This window comes from Anolis sagrei, chromosome 6, assembly GCF_037176765.1.
Source record: "Anolis sagrei isolate rAnoSag1 chromosome 6, rAnoSag1.mat, whole genome shotgun sequence".
NCBI lineage: Eukaryota > Metazoa > Chordata > Lepidosauria > Squamata > Dactyloidae > Anolis > Anolis sagrei.
Window position 1 is genome coordinate 52,268,513 of NC_090026.1, and position 19,543 is coordinate 52,288,055.

Sequence of the window (19,543 nt, forward strand, 5' to 3'; positions counted from 1 at the left end):
CTTTTCTCATGTCCCCGAATTGGGAGCTGGAGCTGACAGAGGGAGCTCATCCATGCTCTCCCTGGATTCAAACCTACAACCTGTCAGTGTTCAGTCATGCCAGCACAAGCGTTTTACCCACTGTGCCACTGGAGGCTCCTTGGAAAATATTATCCAAGAAGATGGAATGGAAGTCATTTTTTAAAATTATTATTATTATTATTTTGTGTGTGTGTGTAGGCGTATTTTTGTAGAGTGTTTTTTAGGGTTTTAGAGTTTTTTCTATGCTTTCTTTTTCTTCGCTTTTCTATACCTTATTGTTCTCACTCTTTCATTGTAATCTATATGAAACTCAATAAAATTTCTTTTAAAAAAAGAAAGCATACAGTTTTGTATGGATAAAGAAGATACTAAGCTGCAGTCCTGAAACTAGTGTCGTAAATGAATTACAGTCTTGTACATCTTTCACTTTGGAGTTAAATAAATGTTGTCATACCGTATTTACTGAAATTGAATACAACAGAGCTGTAATCAAATCTGAGGCATGTTTCGTATTATGGAAATGCACAGGACTTGAGAATGAAAAGCCTTTCCCCCCAAATTAATCGAGTCTTACATTTTCATAGCATGGGTTTAATGCTGAATTCCTGCTAAAGTCTATTGTTGTCCTTGCGATATAAAGAATATTATATCAGAAAAGGCACAACTTTGTTTTTTTAAAGAAATCTTACCTTAATAGTTTTTATTTGAAATGGAGAACAAGGGGGTGTCTTGGTAATTTGTAATCGTCTGCAAAGCTCTGCATTAGAAATTACCTTTTATTGAAAATAAGGGTTGATTCATAAACAAAGAAACCACAATCCCTGAGGATGCTTGCCATAGATGCAGGCGAAACATCAGAAGAGAATGCCTCTAGAACAGTGGTTCTCAACCTGGGGGTCGGGACCCCTGGAGGGGTCATGAGGGAGTATCAGAGGGGTCACTAAAGACCACCAGAAAACACAGTATTTTCTGTTGGTCATGGGGGGTCTATGTGGGAAGTTTGGCCCAATTCTGTCATTGGTGGGGTTCAGAATGCTCTTTGATTGTAGGTGAGTTATAAATCCCAGCATCTACAAAATATCAAAATCTATTTCCCCCAAACTCCACCAGTGTTCACATTTGGGCATATTGAGTATTCGTGCCAAGTTTAGTCCAGATCCATCATTGTTTGAGTGTACAGCGCTCTCTGGATATAGATGAACTACAATTCCAAAACTCAAGGTCAATGCCCACCAAACCCTTCCAGTAATTTCTGTTGGTCATGGGAGTTCTGTGTGCCAAGTTTGGCCCAATTCCATCGCTGGTGGAGTTCAGAATGCTCTTTGATTGCAGGTGAACTATAAATCCCAGCAACTACAACTCCCAAATAACAACATCAATCCCCCCCCCCCCAACCCCACCAGTATTCCAATATGAGCATTTGGGTAATGGTGCCAAATTTGGTCCAGTGAATGAGAATTCATCCTGCACATCATATATTTACATTACGATTCATAACAGGAGCAAAATGACAGTTATGAGGTAGGAAGGAAAATAATTTTATGATTGGGGGTCACCACAACATGCGGAATTGTTAAGGGGTCACAGCATGAGGAAGGTTGAGAACCACTGCTCTAGAACATGGCCATATAGCCCGAAAAAACCTACAACAACCCAGTGATTCCGGCCATGAAAGCCTTCGACAATAAACCCATCTATTCATCCAAAGAAGATGTGCAAAGCTGCCAACAATAAAATACAAGCTTTTTAACAAGCCCTCTTGAAAAAAGAAAAGAGAAAGCTTTGTAAAGCCTTATACAGCATGGTGTATCTTGGACTCAGTGGTCATGTTTTTTGTCTTTATTGCAGTGCCTGGACCTGAAGGATATTCATCTTGCCTATCAGCTACATAGCGCTTTGGAGACACAAGGGAACAATAAAATGATAGGAGACATGATGCAGAAAACCTCTTACTAGTAATTATTGCTTTTTCCTCTTAATTTCTCCATTCTGTTGTCAGCACTTCCGTTTGAGGCATAATGTTATTGCCTGTAATGTTACTATAGTAGCAAGATGACAATGGTACTTGAGAAGATGTGCGAACCAATTGTACAGGTGTGGATGATTATGCAGGGAATTAATCTCAGGCCTCAATTGTGTATAAGAAAATATTATAGAGGAGGCCAATTATTACTTGTAAATTAAGATAACTGCCACCAATGTGAGGTATTTGAGGTACCACCGATGAGATCTGGCTCTACAGACGCAGGTTAGATGAGATGAGACGGTTTTTAACAAAAGATAAGTTTATTGTGTAAAAAGCGTATGGTTGCAGGCTGTTAAATAACTTATAGAACTTTGAATATCACTTGGTTTTAATACAGTCCACTCTTTCAGATAACACAGCTCGTGGCTAACTTTTACTGAGGTGAAGCTCTTTAGTGAACAATGTTTCCTACTATGAATAGCCTTCTAATTTGATCTTTCCTTGATCAAATCTCTGATCTCTAGTCCTTCCTTGACTAGGGATCTTAACAAGCTTCCTTTAGTCTTCCTTGACTAAAGAAACTGGCCAGGTTTCTCTCTTCAGCCCTTCTAGACTGAAAAACCTCCAGCTGCTCACACACACCTCTCTCCCAGGCTTTTCAAGCCTCCACACTCACTCACACACTCCCCTTTTTCCAAAGACGCACATAACTTCTTCTGCTTGGCTCCGCCCACTTCTCACTCTCCTGAGCTAGCCTGCCTGGTCTCCTTGGCAACGCTCACTGTGGATTCAAACCAGATAACTCTAGTTTTAGCTACTGTTACAAACACAAACATATACTCTAACATTTAAACACATACATAGTATCAATGACTTCGGCACAGTACTTGATTTTGATTTTGAAGCCAGAATATTTGGGGGAGTATTTATCAATATAGAAACCTGCACAACTGTGGAAAGGTCCCCAGTTTGCTTGATGGGCTTGTCCCCATGTAAGCTGCCCCGAGTCCCCTTGGGGAGATGGTGGTGGGGTATAAAAATAAAGTAGTAGTAGTAGTAGTAGTAGTAGTTATTATTATTATTTGAAACACAACAAGATGAGTACACAGCCAGCATGGTCACTATGCTGGCTGTTGTATTGGATCACACGTCAGACACTTCCCTATTATTATTATTATTATTATTATTATTATGTTTGTGTGTGAAAGGAAAGAGAGAAATATGAACTGGAACGGGAAGAGATTGTCAGAGTTTATTTTGAACCTCCCATTTTGGACTGATTTAAATCTGTGTCATCAGATTTTAAAAACAACAAAACATACTAGTTATATCAAGTTAGCAGGTTTTGAATTTGCTTCAGTTCTGAGAAGCAAACAAATTCTGGTTGTTGTATGCCCTTTACTGAAAATTTTCAAATTATGATGAACTGGCCGAACCCTGCCACTCGTTGCTGTGGCCCAGTCAGGTGATCTGGGAAATAAAGTAATGAGAAAGTGTTGATTTCTAATATATGTAATGTCTTTATGCTTGTGGGTAAACAGTATTTCTTGTTGTTTCTTTGTCAGTGTTGATGTGGAGATTGTCTGATTTGCCTACTCTGGAACATGCAACATATAATTGTCCTTCTTTAGGAGTCCCCTTCAAATCTAATACTATATCACTGTTAGTGTGAATCATATATATCTATCTATATCTAAGGCTGGATGGCTCTTTGTCAGGAGGGCTTTGATTAGATTTTCTTGCCCCGGTGAAGGGAGTTGGACTGGATGGCCTTAAGTATTTTCTGTTGGTCATGGGGGTTCTGTGTGGGAAGTTTGCCCCAATTCTGTCGTTGGTGGGGTCAGAATGCTCTTTGATTGTAGGTAAACCATAAATCCCAGTAACTACAACTCCCAAATGTCAAGGTCTATTTCCCCCAAACTCCATCTGTGTTCATATTTGGGCATATGGAATATTTGTGCCAAGTTTGGTCCAGATCCATCATTGTTTGAGTCCACAGTGCTTTCTGGATGTAGGTAAACTACAACTCCCAAACTCAAGGTCAATGCCCACCAAACCCTTCCAGTGTTTTCTGTTGGTCATGGGAGTCCTGTGTGCTAAGTTTGGTTCAATTCCATCATTGGTGGAGTTTAGAATGCTCTTCAATTGTAGGTTAACTATAAATCCCAGGACCTACAACTCCCAAATGAAAAAAAATCATTTTTTTTAGTCACTCCTTGGGTTAGTAGGTATCTTGTGGCCAAATTTGGTGTCAATTTGTCCAGTGGTTTTTGAGTTCTTTTAATCCCACAAACAAACATTACATTTTTATTTATATAGATTCTATTGTCAGCTACTTAGAGTTTATTGAGAAGTCATGACATAGATTCCATAAACCAACAGATTAAATGTTTATATTTGCTGGGGTTTTAATAATTTGCTATTTATTTATTTATTTACTTTATTTGTATACCGCAGTTCTCAGCCCTTAGGTGACTCACAGCGGTTAACACAAGAACAGCAAAAATTCAATGCTACAATAACACAGTATAAAAAACAGTTAACATCATAACACATTATACAATAATATACAATGAACAACAATAGCCTATTTCTTCCTTTGCTGCAGTGGAAGGTTTTTCACCTTGTTGTGCATGATGGAACAGCTGGATGTAGTACTGAAGTGGTATAAGGAACTGGCTCCTTCAGTAAGTATGTGTTAATATTTGTGTGAGAATGTGTTGGGAGGTTGCTGAATTGAAATGGTTGTGATCTAACTGCCTTCACCATCTTTACTTGTTCCATCAGATGTTTTACCCTAATTCTAAAGGGATGCAGGATCTTCTTCAAGCATTGGACACAGGCAGTCGTTTGGAAATGATTCCCCAGATCTGGAAAGGTTAATATTACTTTTGTCTTCTTATTATTGGCAGAGTTTATTATTTATTTGTTTATATTTATTGTGCATTTATTATTACACAGCCCCACAAAACAAAAATCTTGGTGTTTTGGTTTTTAGGCCTGTACCTGGGATTATTTGGGGCACTTGGATAGACGCATCAACTCTATTTTCTTAGATATGGTTATCATGGTTTTCTATGGGTGATCAGATGGCATATGTTCTGCATCTCCAAAGCTAAATTGAAATTGAATCCAGACAAGACAGAGGTACTCCTGGTCAGTCGCAAGGCCGAACAGGGTATAGGGTTACAGCCCGCGCTGGATGGGATCGCACTCCCCTTGAAGGCGCAGGTTCGCAGCTTGGGTGTGATCCTGGATTCATCGCTGAGCTTGGAGCCCCATGTCTCGGCGGTGACCAGGGGAGCATTTGCACAGCTTAGGCTCGTGCGCCAGCTGCGCCCGTATCTTGGGAAGTCTGACTTGGCCACGGTAGTCCACGCTCTGGTTACATCCCGCTTAGACTACTGCAACGCTCTCTACGTGGGGTTGCCTTTGAAGACGGCCCGGAAGCTCCAACTGGTCCAGCGTGCGGCAGCCATGATACTAACAGGAGTGGGACGTAGGGAGCATACAACCCCCCTGCTGTACCAGCTCCACTGGCTACCGATCTGCTACCGGGCTCAATTCAAGGTGCTGGCATTGGCCTATAAAGCCCTAAACGGTTCCGGCCCAAGATACCTAACTGACCGCCTCTTGGCCTATGAGCCCACGAGGACTTTGAGATCTTCCGGGGAGGCCCTGCTCTCGATCCCACCCGCCTCACAGGCACGGCTGGTGGGGACGAGAGATAGGGCCTTCTCGGTGGTGGCTCCTCGGCTGTGGAACACCCTTCCCGTGGACATCAGGCTAGCCCCCTCCTTGCTAATATTCCGCAGGAAGTTAAAGACCTGGCTATTTAAGAAGGCATTTGATCAAGAAGTGCAATGACTGGCAATTGACCATAGGAATGGAACAACGGAAATGACATCGGATTGTGGCTTGACGATGAGACGATTCAGAATGTAGTAGTAATTTTGTAGTAATGTTGTTGTTTTGATAAGATGTTTTAATGATTATGATGAATTGTAGATTGTTTTGCACTATGCTTTGTAGATTGCACTTGTTTTTTCATGTTGTACACCGCAATGAGTCGCCCTTGGGCTGAGAATTGCGGTATATAAGCGTGGTAAATAAATAAATACATAAATAAATAAAGCTGATAGGGGGAAATGGTGCCATTTTTGGAACCAACAGATCAACTATACCCAGAAACAGGGCTAACATTTGAGGCACCAAAAGTTGTGTTGGCCAGTGGTGTTTATAGTCTGCTTTTTTTCTCTTAAAAGAGACTCAAAGTAGATAACAATGTTTAAAATAACAACAATGAAGCAAGAGATCTTCCAAATTTAGTGAGGAAATGTTACATTGGTTAAGTTAACCTCTTTTGGGGTCATCAGATTTTGAACATTCATTAAGAACGTATTCACATTAATGCTACTAGGCTGAACCATGTATCAGGAGTGTTTGTTGTATACAACCTCACAGTATTGCTTAGCCTCAACGTTCTGTCATTAGAGTACGTCCCGTCCCCCCCTCGTGGGAAAGCTTGATTCCACAACCCCCGCTATAATGAGTCCTCCGCAAATAACCTGCTTCTCCTATCTCACCCGAGTTTTTAATTAGTTTTATTTTAATCATTACATGCAGCCCGCCCATTGTCATTGTGTTTGTGTTTATTGTAATTTTATATTGTTACGCATTTTCATGTTTTATGTAATTATGATGTTGTGGTTTATTTCTTGCATTTCCGTTTTGTGTTTTCGGTTTTATTTTGCTGTAATTCTGTTGTTTGGGCTTGGCCTCATGTAAGCCGCACTGAGACCCCATCGGGGAGATGGTGGCGGGGTATAAATAAAGATTGTTATTATTATTATTATTATTATTATTATTATTATTATTATTTGTTGTGCTGATGTATATCTGTGCTGTCATTGCACAGTCCTATACATATTAATATCAATGAAGAAAAATGCTGCTGCACGTACATACTAGTCCAGCATTAATAAGAAAACATGTAACTGGGTTGTTGTAGGTTTTTCCGGGCTATATGCCATGTCCTAGAGGCATTTTCTCCTGACGTTTCGCCTGCATCTATGGCAAGCATCCTCAGAGGTAGTGAGGTCTGTTGGAACTAGGAAAATGGGTTTATATATCTGTGGAATGGCCAGGGTGGGACAAAGGGCTTTTGTCTGCTGTAGCTGGATATGAATGTTTCAGCTGACCACCTTTAGCATTGATGGCCTGGCAGTTGTTTGGTGTGGCTTGGTGTGGTAAATAGAGACACCACATCAAAGCTGATCAGTTTGTCGTTGGTATTTAGCTTGAGATTTTTTCTATGAAGTGGGCTGTGTCCTTGATGTAGTGTGTAGTGAGCCCAATATGGCTTTGTAACTGTGCAGCAAGAAATGTGCAGCTGTGGACAAGTCTACATAGGGACCACCAAACGCAGCTTTGCCCAAACACGAATCAAAGAACATGAAAGGCACTGCAGACTACTTCAACCAGAGAAGTCAGCCATAGCAGAGCACCTGATGAACCAACCTGGACACAGCATATTATTTGAGAACACAGAAATGCTGGACCACTCTCACAACCTCCATGTCAGACTACACAGAGAAGCCATTGAAATACACAAGCATGTGGACAATTTCAACAGAAAGGAGGAAACCATGAAAATGAACAAAATCTGACTACCAGTATTAAAAAACTCAAAAATTACAACAGCAAAACAACAGAGAATAAACCAATCAGGCACATCAAATCACCCCTCTACAAGAGTTTTCCCCAGGCTTTTCCAAGCCATTAAATGCTAATCAAGGTGGTCAGCTGAAACATTCACACCCAGCTACAGCAGACAAAAGCCCTTTGTCCCACCCTGGCCATTCCACAGATATATAAACCCGTTTTCCTAGTTGCAACAGCCCTCACTACCTCTGAGGATGCTTGCCATAGATGCAGGCGAAACGTCAGGAGAAAATGCCTCTAGAACATGGCCATATAGCCCGGAAAAACCTACAACAACCCAGTGATTCCAGCCATGAAAGCCTTCGACAATACATGTAACTGTTTCTAACACTGGCACAACTTGTAGTTTTTCATTACCATCACACAGCAGTACTGTTAGTCTCAGGTTTCTTTGGGAAGTGGTATGCCACAATTTCTGACTGGAATAAAATTTGTTGGGTTTAACAAGTCATTGTTTATTTATATTTGCCTTTTCCTTGCCTATAGATGTCAAACAGTTTGGACACAGCCGTAGACCTGGCATCGTGGAAGAAGTTCTGGCTCTCATGGCCAGAGATAAACAGACTCCAGAGGTGAGTCTGGATGGTGCTTTGTTGCACAGAAAGTTGGTTCAGCTGGGCCATTAACACTCTTTTTTTTCTTAATACTTCTCCAGTGGTCAGTATGGATCTGGGAGAGCAGTGTTAATTACACAATCCATTATGAAGCTCACCTATCAGGAGTGTGTGTGTGTGTGTGTGTATAGATAGATAGATAGATAGATAGATATTTTGCTTTGTGAGTGGATTTATACAATTAATACATACATGTTGTCTATAACCACATTTCTGTACACCCTTCTATTATCCCCCACCTCCTTCATTCAATATTGTCCACTCACTTATCTAGTATGTCTTAGAGTTCATTCACTCTTTTGTTTTTGTTTTTGTTTTCTATCAGAAGTGCTTTGATTGTATTTTCTTATATGTCAGGGGATTGGACTGGATGGTTCATGCGGTCTCTTCTAACTCTGTGATTGTGAGCTATAAATTCTTTTATTGTCCTGAATCTTTTTCAGACTCAAGTGGCGTTTGCTGACTGTGCTGCAGAAATAAAATCTCTTTATGAGATACAAGAAAGAAGGCAAACTGTCTTAGAGTGGACGGCGACTTCTCTGGGTGACTGCACTGTGTTATTTGCCAGAGCTGGGAGAATGCCAGAAACCTGGTAAGCAAGACCAGGCTGTCTCCACTAACCTTTTTCATGTTGAAATTAAATTCTAAAATAAAATACCCCAAAACACATTTATGAAACAACTTTCATGACTCAGTGACGCCTTTGAGCTCCTGTTTTGACTTCAGTGTCTTATTTAAAGCAAGGAAGGGCAACTACAGAGGTTTGGGAGCAATTGTCTGTCCTCCATCCTTTCTGAACCAAAAGTGATGTTGCATCACTTACAGCAGTCATTTTGGCCATTCTGGAGGATTTCTTTTGGGGAAGAAATTAAACTGCACTTTTTGAATCCAAGGTCTGAAACTTTGTGCTTTCTTATTTATAAGAGCCAGTAATCTCTTTTAATCTCTCCCAATAGGAACATGCTGGAGCTTTTCAAAAAGTACAACCGAATCCCCAGGTAAATTCCTCTTTTGGTGCCATGTCCCAGTGTTGCTTTAGTTTTTATTGGGACAGCTTTTATAAATGGTTAAATCTTCTATTGTTCTGTTTGGTTTTCTTTGTTCTTCAGGCTGCGTATGAAGTTCTATTTAACCTATTCTTATCCCTCAAAGCAACATTTCTCTCAAACTAGTTCCTGTTGCTTTGCAAGTAACAGGCATTTGTGTATAGAGAGGCACAAACAGAAAACTAAATGCATTGGGTCAAAACGTAAAATCCTTCATCCTTCGTTGGAAAAAGATTTGGATATGAGATCATGACTTGGTGTTTATATGTGGTTTTCAATCTGTTTTGATAGATTGTTGTGAGTTTTATTGCTTACTAGCTTGGGGACCCGGCGTTGCCCGGGTTATTAGAGAAAGTGGGTAATGGCGGTTCTGTATGCCAAGTTTGGTCTTTATTGGTCTTTGGATAATGGCAGCATTATTTTCAGGGAGTGAAGGGACTTGAAGTCCCATCATCCATGGGCCATCCTCCTACAAACAGCAGCAGGATATAGAGTGGGTCATGGGGGCTCTGTGTGCCAAGTTTGGTCTTTATCAGTCATTAGATGAGGGTGGCAGTGGTGTCAGTAAGTGAGTGAAGGTACTGCAAGTCCCATCATCCAAAGTCCATCCCCTTTCAAACTGCAGCAGGATGTAGAGTGGATCATGGGGGCTCTGTGTGCCAAGTGTGGTCTTGATTGGTCATTAGAAGAGGGTTGCAGCAATCTTCGGAAGGGAGTGGAGGTACTTGAAGTCCCATCATCCATGGTCTGTTCTCCTCCAAACTGCAGCAGGATGTAGAGTGGGTCATTGGAGCTCCATGTGGCAAGTTTAGTCTTGATTAGTCATTGGCGAGGGTCTCAGTGGTCTCAGGAAGTGAGCAAAGGTACTGCAAGTCCCATCATCCATCTCCAAATTTTTCCAAACAACAACAGGACGTAAAGTGGGTCATGAGAGGTCTATGTGGCAAGTTTGGTCTTGATCCGTCATTGGATGAGGTTTGCAGAGGTCTCAGAATGTGAGTGAAGGTACTGGAAGTTCCATCATCCATGGTCCACCCTTCTCCAAAACTGCAGCAGGATGTAGAGTGGGTCATGGGGGCTCTGTGTTCCAACGTTGGTCTTGATTGGTCATTAGATGAGTTTTGCAGCAGTCTTGGGTAGTGTAGGTACTTGAAGTCCCATCATCCATGGTCTATCGTCCTCCAAAGTGCTCCAGGATGTAGAGTGGGTCATTGATGCTCCATGTGCCAAGTTTAGTCTTGATGAGTCATTGGCGAGGGTCTCAGTGGCCTCAGGAAGTGAGTGAAGTGACTGCAAGTCCCATCATCCATTGTCAAATTCTTCCAAACCGCACCAGGATGTAGAGTGAGTTATGCAGGCTCTCTGTGTAAATTGTGGTCCTGATCCATCATTGTTGGCAGTTATAATGGTCTTAGGAAGGGAGTGCAGGTATTGCAAGTCTCATCGTCCATGGTGCATCCTCCTTCAAACTGCCCCTGGATGTAGAGTGCGTCATGGAGACTCAGTGTGCCAAGTTTGGTTTTATTTGGTAATTGGATGAGGGTTGCAGTGGTCTGAAGAATGAGCAATGGTACTGCAAGTCCCATAATCCACGGTCCATCCCAAACCACACCAGGACGTAAAGTGGGTCGTGAGAGGTCTATGTGCCAAGTTTGGTCCTGATCAGTCATTGGATAAGGTTAAGAGCGGTCTCAGAATGTGAGTGGTGGTACTGCAAGTCCCATCATCCATGGTTCATGCTCCTCCAAACTGCAGTAGGATGTAGAGTGGGTGATGGGGGCTCTGTGTGCCTATTTCGGTCTGTATTGGGAGTGTTCTGACCCATCCCCCGGCCTTTCCTTTCCTCTCTTTGTCATCTCGGAATGTTGGGTTTGAGGCTGGCCAATCAGAGACCATATGCAAATTTCCTTCTGTCATGCCCCGTTTCTGCCATGAACCCTCTTCTCCACCAGGGGCTCCTATTGAAGCTGCCCAATCAGAGACCATATGCAAATAGCAGCATAGTGGCAGCCAATCAGAAAGCTAGCACAAACTCTTCTGCCCTACGTCCTCCCTCCGTCCTACCTCCATCCTCCCTCTGTCCTCCCACACATACAAACTTTGACTTTTATTATATATATAGATATAGATATGTGTAGATTGTTGATATTTTTATGAGATGTGTTATTGTTTACCTGTGCGGCATTGAAATTTTGCCAGATTTGTAAGCTGCCTTGAGTTCCCTCTCAGGTCAAGAAAGATGGGGTAGAAATAAAGTAGTAGTAGTAGTAGTATTAGTAATAATAATAATAATAATAATAATAATAATAATAATAATGGTGTCTATGAAATCTCACATATGGGTTATCTGCGCATGCACGGAGCAGTTCAGAACATTTGAGATCTCGTATATTGAAACATTTTGGCAGAGGCCCCACTCATTCCCAATACTGTGGGACAGGACTGAACCCCCGTTCCTTTTTTCCACTGCTGAGAGCAGCAGCTTGGAAACTCTTTTGTATCTCTTCATGCTCTTACTAACGGTTTCTTCCTAACGGCTTGAATCGGACTGTCTCTCAGTGCTCCCTGCTACTCTTTGTCTTGACTTAGACTTGCTTTCTGTGTGCCTCAACTTGGACCTCCCTGATGACGTATCCCGCTTCTCTCCCTGCCCCAACCCGGACCTACTTGATTAAGGCTTCAGGCTGGTCCTTATTTTAAAATGTCCATCATGTCTTCTTTAAAGAAACGTGGGGCCTGTGAAGGCAACCTCTCAGATTTGAATGGCCACAGCATGTGCTTGTTCTGCCTGAGTGAAGACCTTATTCCCTAATTGTGCAAAATTCTGCCAGGCCTTCACCCCTCAAGCGTGCCAGATTAGGGAGTTCCACCTCAAGGCTTTGTTGTACAAACAAGCTTTGGCTCCCCCAGCCTCCCACCTATCAAAGCGCCAAGCTTTTGAGGCGCCAACCTTCCTGCTGGAAGCACACGATCTTACCTCCTCCCATGATCAGGGAGTGAGGTCTCCTCTGTGCTATGAATAAAAGCAACGACATCTTGTCCCTCCTCCATTGCAACGGTGAAAGCCAAGGATGCTCTTAAAAAGGCAAAAAAAGGAAAGGTAACCTGTTGGTGGGAAGCCCTTGGGCCCTTTTCCCTCAGCACAGCCTTCTCTCTTGGCCTTGGCCATTGAACGGTCTCAGGTGGCTTCACCTGCCTCGCCAGCATCAGAAGAACCACCCCACCTCACACCAGTTGCCCCCTAGCAGCCACCAGCTCCTGAGAGCCCTGCTCCAGCCTCTCTGTCATCGGCCCCTCTAGCTCCTGTGGGCCTCAAGTCGCAACCTATCTTTCTCGGGTGACGCGCCCTCACATCCCTCCTGCATGGTGGAGCTCAGGCTCAAGGTCACAGTCATGGGGCCGCTCACCAGTTCTCCACCATTACTCCTTTTGCCGCTCAGCCCGCTGTAGATACTGCTCTCCATCAGTGGATGCATAGAGCTCCAGAAGCCCTTCCAAAGGTTCATATTGCTATTACCACTCCCACTCCTAATCTGAGGTATTCAGAAACCACCTAACCACTTTAGTCCGTACCTGGGAATCAACAATAGCGGATTCCTGAGTACTCAGTATTGTCCATTGGGGGCATGCCATTGGGTTTGTCTCATTTCCCCCAGCACTCCTTGAGGATCAGGGAGTGCTTTTTTCACATTCCTTCCTTGTCCCCAAAAGGGATGGTAGCTTACGTCCTATCCTGGATCAGCGCCGTGTCAATAGAGTCATTAAGTCACAGAAGTTTTGAATGGTCTGTCTCTCAGCCATCCCGCTTCTCCTAAGAAGAGGAGCGTGGTTTGCGACTATTGACCTACATGATGCCACATTTCCATTAGGAGCTGGCATCACAGATTCCTCAGCTTTGCATTTGGGCATCAGTTCTATTCCTTTATTGTTCTTCCCTTCAGTTTATGAACTGCTCTCTGCATGTACAGATAACCCATATGTGTGAGTTTCACAGATCACTACTCAAAGAAACATAGTTATTTATGGGTAAGCAGCTCGTTATTCTCAAGGTTGTTGGAATCATAATTGCACAGATGGAATTATATGTTAAATCAAAGTACACTGTGGAGTCCAATGGAGCTTTCATACTACTTCCACTTGGTTTTCTCATTTGCAGTGATTCGGTTATGAATGAAGTCTTGGACTGCATTAAGCAAAGCAACCAACCAGGGCAGGCACTTGACCTAGTAAAGTTGGCGTCAGACTTCAGTTTACAATCAACTTCTACACTTGCCAAGAGAGTTCAGGAAGAATTTCAACTTTCTGAAGAGCAAACGTGAGTTTCAGCAGATTCATGAATAGTGACGATCATTTATGTCCATACCAGCCATATAAATTGTCAAATATAATGTCCAGTGGGAGCATTTTTCTTCATGTTCCCTCTTCCATTCCTCCTGCTTCATCCTTTTTTAATAATATAACTTCTGCCACACTCACACTATACAGTGGCCTCCATGTGTCTTGTATTTTTTCTTTCCTTACAGGAGGAATCTTGCTGATATGACAGCAGAAAGCAGTGATGATAGTGGGAGCGACAGTGACTAGATGACAAGCAATCTCATCCTTTCCTAAAGAAAAGGTCCTGTCAAAACAGAGATATGTAACTGCTACAGCTACAGTTCTTGTGAGCACCTAAGCTCAAATTCAGTGATCAATAACATAAATTGGTATGAAACTCTGACCTGAAATGTTTTGAGACATTTTCCCTCTTTCACCTTACATTTCAGTCTGGGAAAACTAGAACTGATCATATGGACCATAAATATAATTATGTTATGTCTGACACAACATGTGTTAAAATACATTAAACCATGTGACCATTACATGTTCCATCTTATTTATTGCTCCTAATGTTCTTGCACTTAACCTGTCAGAATATGATAAGAGTGTAGTATTTGCAGTCTGTGAAGACTAACACTCTGATTTTCTATTTTAATGTTTTTGTTGTGTTTGAAGCTTCTGACTGGGAAAGAACATCCGGATAGAAATAATAGCACGTAGATCAGTGCTTATGTGGGTGTTGTTCGCTCACAGTCACTGTATGCACAAGCTTGTGCATTTTGACTGAACCTCGATCCATTTCTGCTGGCCAAATTTCAGTTGACCCCCAGATCTGTTTTTGAAGGCCTCCCAAAAACGGGTGGATAGCCAAATAGCCGATTTTGGTCTGCAGCCAAAAATTCAGCTAGATCCGACCCATTGGCAGCAATGGTGATGGTGGTGGGCTCCCGGGCTCCCCTTCCTGTCATTTTAGGGCTTTCGGGATGAAAATGACCACACTTGGAAAACACATCTACTACTGTTAGTCCTCCAAGTTTCATAACATTTGGGTCATTTCCTGACCTGTAACGTCTCCAGGAGGAGCAGCAGGGCACCATTCCTTCCTGCCAAATGTCAAAGATGCACTTCCACGTCACACAACCTAGTGCCCCACTATTACACTTTCATAGAATCATAGAATCAAAGAGTTGGAAGAGACCTCATGGGCCATCCAGTCCAACCCCCTGCCAAGAAGCAGGAATATTGCATTCAAATCACCCCTGACAGATGGCCATCCAGCCTCTGTTTAAAAGCTTCCAAAGAAGGAGCCTCCACCACATTCCGGGGCAGAGAGTTCCACTGCTGAACGGCTCTCACAGTCAGGAAGTTCTTCCTCATATTCAGATGGAATCTCCTCTCTTGTAGTTTGAAGCCATTGTTCCACGTCCTAATCTCCAGGGAAGCAGAAAACAAGCTTGCTCCGTCCTCCCTGTGGCTTCCTCTCACATATTTATACATGGCTATCATATCTCCTCTCAGCCTTCTCTTCTTCAGGCTAAACATGCCCAGCTCCTTAAGCCGCTCCTCATAGGGCTTGTTCTCCAGACCCTTGATCATTTTAGTCGCCCTCTTCTTTACTAATAAAAAACAGCAAGCAACTTCTTCCACAGCTTTTGCATTTCTTGTTCTCACAAAATACTGAAAGAGGCCAGCAGGAGCAAGTGAGCATTATTAGAAAAACACTCCTGTATTTTTTCCACTGGAGGGAAAAAACATTTTCAATATGTATTGTGGGAAATCTAGCCATATTTGGGGGGGGGGGGGTCATGTTTTGGAGCATATTATTTTAAGTCTTAGCAGTTCAGAGCAGATCATCAGGTCCACTGATTCAGAAAAGCGAGGCAGCAGCCCCCACAAAAAAGAGAAATAGAGGGATAAGGGGAGAAGGAAGACTTCGGGCCAGGGGTGGAGTGCTTGGCTCGCTACCCTTCCCCACAAAGAGCCAATCCGTCCCCAAAGAAGGAAAGGGGAGGAGCAGGGAGACCCCCATCACATCCAGCGGTCGGGGGTGTAGTGGTTGGCTGGCCGCCTCGCCCTTTCTAAGTCTAGCATCAGACCAAACAAGGGAAAAGGAGCTGGTGGCCTGTGTGGGGCAGGCGATGCAGGATTGACAAAAATATTCCCACCATAGAATCATAGAGTTGGAAGAGACCTCATGGACCATCCAGACCAACCCCCTTGCGAGAAGCAGGAATATTGCATTCAAATCACCCCTGACAGATGGCCATCCAGCCTCTGTTTAAAAGCTTCCAAAGAAGGAGCCTCCACCACACTCCGAGGCAGAGAGTTCCACTGCTGAACGGCTCTCACAGTCAGGAAGTTCTTCCTAATATTCAGATGGAATCTCCTTTCTTGTAGTTTGAAGTCATTGTTCTGTGTCCTAGTCTCCAGGGAAGCAGAAAACAAGCTAGCTCCCTCCGACCTGTGACTTCCTCTCACATACATGGCTATCATGTCTCCTTTCAGCCTTCTCTTTTTCAGGCTAAACATGCCCGGCTCTTTATAGGGCTTGTTCTCCAGACCCTTAATCATTTTAGTCGCCCTCCATGAGGAAGGTGAGCATGCAAAATAATCTTTGGATAGTGAGGGAGTCAGGGGAGGGGGTGAAAATGCTTGGGGTGGCAAGGAATACAATAAGGCTTTTGGGTACACTTTGAGAACCTTTCCTCTGCTCTATTGATGGCCTCGGTGACCCTGTGGATCCAGGATTTTCCTGCCTGGGATTACACCATTACCTCTTTGTGTTCCGTGTGATACTGAATATTTATTTCTTTATTTATTTCAGGCATTTCTGCCTCACCCTTCTCACCCCCTTGGGGGGACTCAGGGCAGCTTACATCCGGCACAATTCGATGCCAACAAGTACAATAAAAATTCAAATAACAATAAACACAATAGTTAAAAACATACAATTAATACAATATCAACTAAAAATCCGATCTACAGCACGCGTTTATCGAGTTCTAAAATCCGTCAATCCATTTAGCATTACCATAATCCTTTCCAACTCTAGTCATCATTACCTTGTTAGTCTGCCAGATTACCCAAACGCCTGGTCCCATATCCATGTCTTCAGCTTCCTTCTGAAGGAGAGGAGAGATGTTGACGACCTGATTTCTCCGGGGAGTGAATTCCACAGGCGAGGGGCCACCACTGAGAAGGCCCTGAATAGGAGAAGAGGAGCCATGACCGGCTGCTGCATGGCTCATTTTGACTGGAAAAAAACATGGCGGCTCAGCCCTTACCGTTACGGCCAGCTGAACAAGCTGGATTGGCCAAAGTGTACCAATCACATTGAATCTGTACTATGTAATGCTTGTGTCTGGATCGGTACAGGAAGAATGCAGAGGAGTTGGGAATGTGCTGACACCATGTCTGTGGTGCACCATGTCTTGTCAATGGCAGTCAGGGACCAGATCAGCAACATGATGGCAAGCAATCTGGAGGAGCCCTTCATGGCGGGTCAACACAGTGCTGTCCTGTTGGGTCAACGGAAAACGTAAGACATTCTTTTTTTTTAATGAAGTTTTATTAATCAGTTTGAAACATAAATACATGGAAAGAGGGGCAATATTCAGAAAGAAGATAGGAAAGTAGGAAATACAGTCGGTAAAAGTAAATACCAAAAAGAAGGAAAAAAAATACAAAAATCAAAAATAAGAATAAAATAAAATGACTTCCATTCCAATCTCAGGATCTTCTTATCTTTTATTTCATTATTATTTACCCCTTCTTTGTTCCTTTCTCTTTTCTATTCTTTTCATAGTCATAAAAAAGAACCTAGTCTGTCTTTTTTATAGATTTCCCGGTGTTTTTCTTTAGCAAAAAAGTTAATTCGTCCATGTGTCTTATTTCTTTGACCTTGTCCACCCATTCATCCATCGTGGGTATTTGTTCCTTTTTCCAAAGTTTTGCAAAAGTAATTCTAGCTGCTGTTGTAATAAAGGTTAATAGTTTGTCTTCATTTTCATCCAGTTGTAATTCCAAGTCAGTAAAGCCTAACAAATAATATTCTGGTTTTTTCTTAAACTTTTTGTTTAATTTTTTTTTTGTGTTTCCTAATGGATTAAAGACCAATATTTAGATGTTTCCTTACATGTCCACCACATATGATAGAATGTGCCTACTTCTTCACAACATTTCCAACATTTGTCAGATGTATTTTTATACATATGGCTTAATTTTTTTGGAGTGATATACCACCTGTGGAACATTTTAAACCAATTCTCCTTCAAATCCACAGCATAAGTGTATTTTAACTTTTTGTTCCACATTTGTTCCCACTCCCTAAATTGAATTGGTCTCCTTAGGTTTTCCACCCATTTAATCATACAGGACTTGACCTGTTATTTTTCCGTTAACCAAGTTAATAACTTGTTATAAATCATAATTATTTTCTTTTCCCTCTTCAAAATTTTATCCCATATATTTTCATCCCAGTCAAATCCTGTTTTTTTATCTTGTTTGTAATAGTCTTTAATTTGTAAATAATGAAGCCAAGTTAGACATTCTTCAAGGATTTCTGCCCTCCATATATATACAATCCTTCCCAACCAAGGAAGGATGTTGATCTATTTTCAGCTCTAATACCAAACGTTTGACTGGCAATGGAGCAGAAAAGGAGAGTTAATGGGCACCTGGATTTCCATTGTGTTGGTTAACCCTTTCCTCTTGGTCTGGGCTGGATTTTGAGATGTTCAAAGACCCATTGACAATTACAGTGGTTACAGGGCTTATATTCAAAGGCCCATTGACAATTATAATAGAGCTTTGCGCTTGAGATGCTTTAAGGTTGAACTTCCTGGAAAGGAAAGTCAAGGACCACTAAGCAAGATGAGGCATAGCGTACCCAATATGTTCTGTCCCGATCAAGGGCAAATCCATGATGTTCCTTGCAAGACGTTCCTTGGGATTACATTTTTTTCTAGATTTCCTAGTGAGAGGTCTATATAAAGAAGGCCAAATCAACCCTCACTAGTAGAGCCGATCCAAGAACCGGAAAGACCCTCACCATCGAAGCCACCATGAAATTTTCTGCCACTTTCCTTGCTTTTCTTCTGATCTGGTCTGTGATGACCATAGAAGAGACCTGGGCTAAGGACAATTCAGTGAGTATGTTTTCCCTTTCCACACAAAGTCCTGAAACATCACATTATAGGATGTGTTCATAATGATGGTCCTATTGCCACAACAAAAAGAGCCCTCCTGAACTCACCTTAAGAGCCGGCAGTTTGGAATCATGATGCAAGCTCTCTCCTGTTTGCAGGAATTATTGAACATCTGGAACAGATTACTTAGCAACCGCAGCACCAAATCAATACAGGACACTCTAATAATGCTCCTAACATATTTTAATTTTAAAAAATCTTGAGTGGAGAGAAAATCTGTTATGACCGACCAACACCAGGTTATTGGATAGCTTTGGCATGAAGTCATCTTCTACAGCAGTCTTTCTCAACCTTCCTAATGCAACGACCCCTTAATACGCTTCCTCATGTTATGGTGACCCCCCAACCATAAAAGTAGTTTCATTGCTACTTCATAACTCATTTTGCTGCTGTTATGAATAGTATCAGATTGGGGGAGGGTATTGATTTTGTCCTATGGGAGTTGTAATTGCTGGGATTTATAGTTCACCTACAATCAAAGAGCATTCTGAACTCCACCAACGATGGATTTAAACTGAACTTGGCACAAAGAACTCCCATGACGAACAGAAAACACTGGAAGGGTTTCGTGGGCATTGACCTTGAGTTTGAAAGTTGTAGTTCACCTATATCCAGAGGAGCACTGTGGACTCAAACAAGGATGGA

General features: G+C 42.3%; 1 protein-coding gene across 1 annotated transcript in view; it reads left to right on the forward strand.

Moving 5' to 3' along the window:
• The window catches only part of PTCD3 (pentatricopeptide repeat domain 3), a 41,996-nt gene extending 27,763 nt beyond the window's left edge, over positions 1-14,233 (forward strand). Inside the window, exons 17-24 of the mRNA XM_067470117.1 lie at positions 1,870-1,976; positions 4,596-4,674; positions 4,775-4,865; positions 8,198-8,283; positions 8,769-8,917; positions 9,282-9,323; positions 13,528-13,686; positions 13,895-14,233. Coding sequence (XP_067326218.1) covers positions 1,870-1,976; positions 4,596-4,674; positions 4,775-4,865; positions 8,198-8,283; positions 8,769-8,917; positions 9,282-9,323; positions 13,528-13,686; positions 13,895-13,955 — 774 coding nt within the window. The 3' untranslated portion in view covers positions 13,956-14,233. The remainder of the gene's footprint in view (positions 1-1,869; positions 1,977-4,595; positions 4,675-4,774; positions 4,866-8,197; positions 8,284-8,768; positions 8,918-9,281; positions 9,324-13,527; positions 13,687-13,894) is intronic.
• Positions 14,234-19,543: the final 5,310 nt, after the last annotated feature.